Source organism: Apium graveolens, chromosome 6 (genome assembly GCF_009905375.1).
Source record: "Apium graveolens cultivar Ventura chromosome 6, ASM990537v1, whole genome shotgun sequence".
NCBI classification, from domain to species: domain Eukaryota; kingdom Viridiplantae; phylum Streptophyta; class Magnoliopsida; order Apiales; family Apiaceae; genus Apium; species Apium graveolens.
The window spans coordinates 13,404,058-13,413,648 of record NC_133652.1 but is presented as its reverse complement, the minus strand read 5'-3'; the positions used below and the strand labels follow the sequence as shown (position 1 = coordinate 13,413,648).

General features: G+C 32.3%; 1 protein-coding gene across 2 annotated transcripts; it reads left to right on the top strand.

Moving 5' to 3' along the window:
- Positions 1–304: 304 nt before the first annotated feature.
- Positions 305–3,708, top strand: LOC141667714 (ACT domain-containing protein ACR4-like). 2 transcript variants are annotated; one of them, XM_074474316.1, is made up of 8 exons: positions 305–643; positions 1,156–1,228; positions 1,316–1,361; positions 1,460–1,574; positions 1,672–1,739; positions 1,818–2,411; positions 2,529–2,633; positions 2,938–3,708. In XM_074474316.1, the coding sequence occupies exons 1-8, from the start codon at positions 640–642 to the stop codon at positions 3,277–3,279; spliced, it is 1,347 nt and encodes a 448-aa protein (XP_074330417.1). In that variant the 5' UTR covers positions 305–639; the 3' UTR covers positions 3,280–3,708. The 2 variants fall into 2 exon arrangements, with proteins under 2 accessions (XP_074330417.1, XP_074330416.1); XM_074474315.1 differs by lacking the exon at positions 305–643 and adding an exon at positions 975–1,008.
- The last annotated feature ends 5,883 nt before the right edge of the window (positions 3,709–9,591 follow it).

Here is a 9,591-nt window from a genome sequence, read left to right as displayed (position 1 = left end):
ACCTACCTTTCCCCAACTCCGTAACTATTGGAAATTATTACTGCACCCTTATTTTGCTGCAAGTGGGGCGGTAAAAAGTACCCGGTAAAAATAGTGCGCGCTTAGACACCGCCAGCGCATTTTAGAAAAATGCCAACATCTTCGCTAACGTGCACTTAGTAGTTAGAAAGCCAAAACTTTCACCTATTTCATCAAAAATCACAAACTTGAGGAAGAAGAGAATAGATATTACATATATAACGTATGCACATATTTACACGCACAATTTATATACACATCTCTCTCTCTCTCGCTCTCGCTCTCTCTCTCTGTCTCTGTAATTATACTACAGAATATAACGTAAATAGTTGCAGTTACTGTAATACTAGTAATAACTGTGTTTATTTACATGCTTTTGGTTTCATTCTGTGATAAAAATTTCAGAGAAGAAAATAATACAAAGATACATATATATTATTATAATATTAGAAACGTATCTATATATAGGTTGATAGGAGATTTGGAGGGACCAAACATTTCTTCCTTTTTACAGTCCTACTTGCCTTGCTTGCTTGTTATAAAGTCTGTGCTGCCTGGTTTTATTTGTTAGAGAATCAAAAAAGTGTTGACGACCCAGATCAAGATTCTTCAAGATTTCAAATGGGTATGTATCTGTTTTTGATCTTGCTTCTTTCTCTTCTGTTCTTGATTTTCTTGAATTTTTTGGATAGTATAAATATTTAATTTTTCTGTAAGATGGTTGTTAAATTCTGTTAAAACTTGAGTTTTTTTCACTTGGGTTTTGAGTAGTTGGGAGTGTCAAATCTAATGATTTGTTAAGGTACTTGTGTTTTTAAGTATGTGGTAATGCTTTGCTTTGTGTTTAAAAATGTTTGGTGGGCTTTAATTCTTACATAACACCCCCACACACATTTAGACACATGAAACAGGGCCATCACTCTTTTTTGGTAGAGTAGGTTCTTTCTAATTGGCCAATTCTTTTGTTCCTCTTTCAAATCTTCATGATTGGTCAGTTTTTTTCATCATGTTTTTCTCAACTTATTCCACACTTCTTGTTAGTCATTTGCTTATTTTTTAAGTGATTGGTCACAGTGATTGTGTATAAAAAGTTTATTTTTTTATGGTAAGTCCTGATAGCTTTGTTTGTTTTCTCAGAGAACTGTATGAGCTTTTCACAAGACATGGATGATGAATATGAGAAACTTATTAGGAGGATGAATCCACCAAGGTAGCTAGAATCTTTTTTTTTTTGCTTCTTTTAGTTTTTATATGTATGACATAGTTGACTCAAGTTTGCATCTTGTTGTATTTTCAGAGTTGTGATTGATAATGATTCTTGCAAAAGTGCTACTGTTATTCAGGTATGTCTTGTTTTACCATATTTGTGTGCACTTTTGTCATAAATGGAGTTTTCTTGTTTAGATATTTTTGGTACATATCATGTATCATATGAGTGCAGGTGGATAGTGCTAATGAGCATGGTATACTTTTGGAAGTTGTTCAAATTCTTACAGATTTAAATCTTACCATTACTAAAGCTTACATATCTTCTGATGGTGGCTGGTTTATGGATGGTATTTTACCACATTTCCCTTATTCTTAGTGTGTATAAGTATCTAAATTATATTATGGTTTATGTCTAAATTTTTGTACATTTTATTTTTTGACTAGTGTTCAATGTTACTGATCAAGATGGGAACAAAATCACAGATGTTGAGGTTTTGGATTACATTCACAAGGTGAGCTGTTTTCCAATATTGTTTTGTATGTCTGATTTCTAGAATGGACCTTTCTGATTGCTTTGAGTTTATTATCAGGCTCTTGGACCAGATTCAGATTTCGCATACTCTGTGAGAAGATCTGTGGGGGTAAAATCTACAATGGACCACACTGCAATTGAATTAATAGGATGTGATAGGCCAGGATTACTCTCTGAAGTGAGTGCTGTTCTTACCCACCTCAAGTGTAATGTGGTAAGTGCCGAGGTGTGGACCCATAACACTCGGGCAGCAGCTGTGATGCAAGTAACCGACGAAGAAACTGGGGCAGCTATTAATGATTCGGAGAGGTTATCGGTGATTAAGAAATTGCTGAGCAATGTTCTTAATGGTAGCAACAAGTCGAGGAAAGCTAAGACTGTAGTTTCTCATGGGATCACCCATACTGAAAGAAGGCTTCACCAGATGATGTTTGCTGATCGGGACTATGAGCGAAATGTTGATGAAGTGTCCGAAGATAAATTAAGGCCGGATGTGAATGTTGTTAATTGGTATGACAAAGATTACTCGGTGGTCACGATCCGGTGCAAGGATAGGCCTAAACTTATCTTTGATGCTATCTGCACTTTGACAGACATGCAGTATGTAGTTTTTCATGGCAATGTTGACGCTTCAGGGCCAGAGGCTCACCAGGTTTGTCATTTTCAGCTGAACGATTATGCATGTGTTTGTTTTTGCAAATATTTAGAAGGCTTAAAAATGTTTTCCTTTTTCTTTTTTAATAAAAACTGATATAAGTTTCATTAATAGGAATACTGTATCAGACATATAGATGGATCCCCTGTTAAGTCAGAAGCAGAGAGACAAAGGGTGGTTCATTGCCTTGAAGCAGCAATTGAAAGAAGGGTGTCTGAGGTGAGTTAGCAGTTGTTTATAAACACTCTTAATTTATTTAATTATTTGAAACACCTTATGTTGTTATTAGTTAACTATTTTCTACTGTAAAAAGGATCAAACTTCCAGTGTTTTATCATTACTGTTATCCTAATGTGAACCTCAATGCAGTATATCATTACTGTTATCATCAATAGTAAAGCACATTTTTATTAGGGAATGAGGCGTGTTTATAGAATTGTTTTTTCCTTTTAAAGGGAATCTTCTTGCATTTTTCTTGAAATTTTCTTGCATTTTTCTTGACCAGTCTCAATATTTGATTCAGGGCTTGAAGCTAGAATTATGCACGACGGACAGAGTTGGGCTGCTTTCTGATGTCACCAGGATCTTCCGCGAAAATAGCCTCACTGTTACCAGAGCAGAAGTTTCAACTAGGGGAGGGAAAGCTATAAATACATTTTATGTTCGTGGTGCATCTGGGTATCCTGTCGATACCAAGATCATTGACTCCATCCGGCAAGCAATTGGACAGACTATACTAAAAGTAAAAGGCAACACTGAAGAGTTAAATCAAGCTACTCAAGAATCCCCTACCAGGTTCCTCTTTGGTGGTCTTTTCAAGTCAAGATCTTTTTGTAATTTTGGCTTGGTTAGATCATACTCCTAAGGTTAAACTAATTGCACTCTGTTGTAAATAGAAAGCCTATTGTTGCACAACTACTAGTACATCAACAATCTTATTAGGTAGAAAACAATTGGTATCAGTAGGTAGAAAAGTCATAGATCTAGTGCTTGTACATATCATCAGTTTCGCATTGTAGTTTGAAAGTGTTAGGATTTGTTCAATGAGACCGTTGAACGCGTAATAGGTGGAAAGAATTAGTTTGAGTTATGATTAGCAACTAAGGGAGAATGATTGTATATAGTAATATTATTGTCACATTCAGTTCTCCCTAATGTTCATGTCAACACCAGAATTAGAAGTTGAATTCTGGAGTTAAATTTGGATTTTGCAATCATCTTGCAGAATGTAGGATTGGTAAATGTCAAATCTGAACCCAACCTAGTTGAAAACTATCTTGATGTTGATTCAAGACATTGGTAATATTTCAGGCTTGTTTAAGCAACTAATCAAGAACTCATTTATCAACAGATTCAATGTATGTGATGAGAAATATGAATACATGTGGAAATGGACAATCAAGAAACTGTTGTGAGTTTTTTTTTAGGTATATTATATCTCAAGTCGCCAAATTATGGTGAAGTTAGTCCTAGTATATGGACTATTCTTTTGCCATTTAATATATCAAAATGGAGGAACATTCTTGATACGTAAAAGTAGTTTCACCTAAATGTGGAAAGCAATCTAATCAAGATTTTGTTTGACTAAATTATTACATGATGGTAGCTTAGTGCCCAGTATTAAAACAATCAATATGTGAAAAGGAAAAGTTTAGCAGAAAGATCTATCTTTATCTAAATCCAATCCAATGCCATCCCACTCATGGTCATCTACATCTGTATTATCACACACTACAAACAAATCAGTTTCTTCACATTTATGATTACAGCTATTATTGGTTGGTGGCCTGAGGGCCATTTGGGGAGTGTGTGGGGGGCAGCCATGTGGAATTTTATAAACCCACCTCAGATGAATGTCAGCACTGATGTTGTATGCAAGACTGAGACTTTATCATGTATCGTTTGTTAACAACAAAGATCTGCGTAAATCTTACCCGCAATCTTTAATTCCAAGCGTGAGACATATTGATTAGTACTTGAAGGGGTATATACAGTATATATTCTTACTCTTAGAGTCAATGTGGTTGAATTCAATGGGAAGTAGAAACACAACATGTGGAATCTCCGACTTGATTCCTGCAAAGTTAGTCTAAAAGAGTAGTAGTAAATTAGTAGCCCTAATATTCATCTCATACAAAACCCATATTCCAATAGAGACGTTAAGATTTGCACAGAAACTCAAAGACTAGTAAATTCTAATCTTTGTTTAGAGCTAGTCAAAACCAATAAGTTAAGGGTATATGTGTTCGCTGTTCTCTTATAAAAATCGGCCGATTTTTCAAAAATCGCCGATAAATCGCTTAAAAATCGGTCAAAAATATTTGTCTGATTTAACCGATTTTTGATAAATCGCCGATGAATCATCCGATTTTTTAAAAATCGTCCGATAAATCGTAAATCGGTACCTCAACCGAATAGTTCCGATTTCCGAAATATGTAACACTGGTTCGCTGTAATATATTTACACATTCCGTGCAACAAATTTTGTTCATTTTGTCCCACCTTACTTGTTACTTCACACGTTGTGGATAATAAAATACCCCTCTGTCCCTTCCAATTGTTATTATTTTTAAGAGAATGTCTGATATGTATTTTAAGATAAATAAAAATAATAGTTCTACAATTTTTTTTTATAATTTTCTTTTTGTAATAAAAGTTTAAAATTTCGATTTTTATTCAGATAAGATTTTTTTTTAAAAATATATAATTATATTTTTTATTCATCATAAAATACGTGTCAAACATCTTCTCAGAAACGATAACAATTGGTCGGGACGGAGGGAGTAGATCAGACTATATGGTAAAGCCAGTTTCATGGAGAAGGAAAACAAAACTATAGTACCCACCTAATTTGATCAATTATAGGAGTAGTATGGTACTCCCTCCGTCCCACCAGGATGTTTACATCTCTGGTGGGCACGGAGACCAATATATATATATATAAAAGTAGGTAAAGTAATGAAAAATGATGAAAAGTGGTTAAAGTAGTGGGACCTATTACTATTTAATAATAGATTTGAGAGAGTGGAGGAAGTTAGTGGGTGTAATAGTGTTTTATATTATTAAAAGCTTACTAATTTTGGAATGTAAAGAAATGGATGGGACGGCCCAAAATAGTAACTGTAAAGAAATGGATGGGACAGAGGGAGTAAATGGTAATATTGTGACCAGCTTTGTTTTCCCACATGTGAGAGTGAGAGTATCAGAATGAAAAGTCAGGGGAAAATAAAAATAAGAAAGGAGGGGAGGGGGGCATGTGCAGCTTCTGTTAATGTCACTGATAAGTGATAACTTTGCAGGATGTAGTGATTCTGCAGTCACATGAACGTGTAAGTGTCTCTTTGGTTTTTAGCAATATCATAGCCTTCCTCGCATGAATTACCGCTACTTAGCTTGTCATGTTCGTTATGGCTACCAATGACTACCTATATCAGGACCATTGCATTAATATGGTAGCAAATTAATAAAATTCCATGTTATTATAACGGAAATCAAGAAAAATTTGATAAAATAACGAAAAAACATCAATAAATGTAAAAGATAATTTTTATTGATCTCGAGGAGTTAGATTACAACATCCGTTTAAATTATGCTTTAAAGAATTTATATAAAATTCTCTAAGCGATTAGAGAAAATTTCAAAAAAGTAGGTAGTAAACAAATAAACCTAAAGTATAATATAAGATATCATCGGAGCAGTGCCTGAAATTTTACGTGCCCCTTGCAAAATCAAGAAATATGCCCCAGTCTAAATTTTTTGAAGTAAATAAAATAATAAAAAAAATTAAAAATTGTATTTTTTTAACATAATTTTATTAAACTAAAAGTTAAAAAAGAATATTACATGTACATGAATAATAAACTTATTTAAATTTATGTATGAACATCTATTAATTAAATTAATTTTTTAATTAATTTTTTTTAATAAACATATTAACATTATATATATATATATATATATATATATTTAATTAAATTAATCACCTAAAACGAATTATTGAAAATTGAAAAATAATATAGTGTACAAATTTTATAAATGAAAATTATTGTTCGCCGTTGCATTTTATTATTAAAATCAATAATATAAATTACTTAACAAAAAAATTAATGTTTCATAAATAATATCTTATAATTTTACTTAATATAATAATTTATAATATTTTTTTATCTTTACTATTTTTTTACCTTTCTTTTATTCGTATATTAATTTTATTGAAAAAACAAATTTGTGCCTATTTAATTTTTTTAGACAAAATATAATATACACATGCATATACAAATGTGCCCCTCAAAATTTGAGGGTTTGTCTTGTTGAACCACTTGCACATCGTCAGTCACAGCCTGTATATCATGTAATTAGCGATTAATATACTAAATTCCCCGTGTTTGAAGAATATGCCGATTCAAGACATATTCTGATATTTATTATATAATCTTTATTGTATTCTACCGTTTAAATGGTTGAAAATTTATCTGTTAGATAACCATAATATAATATAAGATATCATTAAATAACATTTAATATACCGAATTCTTCGCGTTTGTGTTTGGAGCATATACCGATTTAAAGCATATTATAATGCATGTATCGTATAATCTCTTTCTGTATTCTACATGGTTGAAAGTTTACCATTTACCTGTTACTGTTGGATTAGATGTGTGGTTTCTCAGATTTTGTAAGCAAAGATCAAAGGTAGAGGTAGCGAGACGGCCGGTTTGACTCGGCCCGAACGTTAACCGGCTCGCCAAAAAATCGCTTGACCCGGCTCGTTGCGTGCAGGTTAATTATTCGGCACTAACCGGTTGTAGAGGTGAACCGAATACGAATCAGCATTTCAAAAACCGCGAACGGACCGGCACGCAAACCGGCCCGTGTAACTCGTGAATGAATCAGAAACTGTTTTAATCGTTATTCGGCCCGACACGTGGCGAATAACTGGCCCACGAGAGCATCACACGCGCCAAACGGTAACACCAGCAACGGTCACCTGCAACTCTGTAACCTCCAATGTTCACCTCTGCAATTCATCTATAAATAATCTCCCTCAGTGTTAATCTCTCTCACTCTTAATCAATCTCTCAATCTCCCTCACTCTCACTCGAATTCTCTCAGTTCACTCAAGCTCTCTGTTAACTCAAACTCACAGGTTTACAATTACAATTCACAGGTTCACAACAGAAGTCGCACACGGAAAGAAATTCAGGCGAAGTTACACGGTTCTTCGAACAAATTCGGCGACACTGTAAAAAATTTCTGCAACTTCATTTTTCATGCAAGTCTTTCCAAACAATGGAAGAAGGAAGGGGTACGCAGTCTTCTTAGGGATCGAGTCAAGCAAATTTAATGCGACCTCCTCGACCGGAAGCTGGTAAAATTCTTCCTCGTGTTTTTGTATTTTTTATGTTCTTATATTTTTGTTTTCGTCAAATTTAATTTTGTGTTTTAAAAATTTTATGTATTATTTTATGAGGATAATTTGTACGAGATGCAATATTAGGATTTTATTATGTACGTTTTATGTTATATATGTTGATTATAATATGAATTTGTGTTTTTTATGTTTTTTGGTGTATTTTTAGAATTTGTTATGTTTTATATTTTATTTAAATTGTAAACACGGGTTGTTCCGTTTTTTATAGAGGAGCCCTCTTAAATCAATTGTAACATTTTTTTAATTAATAAATTTTATAGAGCTACCGTCCTCTTTTCCCTTATTAGTTTTTCAAGAAAATATTTTTTAACTAGAAAAAAATCAGATAAAAAAAGGTAAAAACAAAACTAACATGTGTACAATTTGCATACAATACGTGTACAAAACAAAAAATCATAAACAAAAAAGAAAAATAGAAAAAAACGTGCCATTATTCTGTACTACATAAACAACAAAACAAAGATAAAAGTAAGTAAAACAGAATTAAAATGTAAAAGTCAACATAATATATATATATATATATATATATATATATAAAGTACAAACTTGGCTGGAAAACAATTAAACAAAAGGCTTATTCGCTATGAACCGCCGAACCGTGTAACTCGCCTAATTCGCAGGCCGTACGCGGATTAGATCTTTCAGTAACCGGCTCGGCACGACAGAGACCATTTAATTACACGGGACGTTACACGGGACGTTCACATGTTCTATTATAAGTAAAGCGGCCCGTTAAAAATTTGGCCCGACCTGCATGAACCGTTCGTTTTGCCGGTTCTAATAAATGACATATATTTATTAGCTAATTATATATAAAAACAGTGACGAAATCAGAATTTATAAAATATATTCAGACCTAAAATGTTCTTATCCACTTGTCAAAAAATCTACCATGATCAAAACATTTTCTAATACCAACTGCAGCAGTTCAATCTAAAGCATTTAAAAGTGGGAATGTTGGATTTGGATACATTCATGAATGAGGTTCAACTTTAGACATTGACATTTCAGGACCTCTCTCGGCCCTTGGGCTTATAGACTGCGGAAAAGCCCAAAATTCTACTCACATTTTAAGGATGTCTTTCGACTTTGTTTTTTTGGGGAAAATAGAGCAAAATATCTAGAATTTTGAAGATAAAAAAAATTTATTTTTCAAAACCGATTCTATCGATTTATTTACATAATGAATTCGATTTAACCGGGAACGATCTGGATATTTAAATTATTTACTACTAATAATCAGTATTACTTTTAAGTTATTTACTACTAATAATTAGTATTTACTTTTGAATGAAATATGTTTAACTGATAAAAAGGTTTACACCAAATTGCATTTATGATTTCAAATAAATTTTGATAAATCTTTGTTAAAATGTCACATATTTTAACAATATAAATGAAAAATAAAATTATTGTATATTTATTTACTAAATAATAAATTTTTAGATGTACATGTATTAGAAAGTTATATTGATCGAATACCTTGTAGATCATGTATATATTGTAATCAAAATACTAAAAAAATATAATATTATTTTGTGAAGTATCAGTAATTCATTAAAATTGTTAAAAATCGCTTAAGTTTAATAAATATGATGTGCATGTTCTCCAAAATATGCATGTTTTGTAAAAGAAATATTTTATAATATTATACGTGCAATACATATATGATAATTAATATTTTAGATAAAATAATAATTTTTGTAAAGTATAATTTATAAAATAATACGTTTTACAATCTTTTAT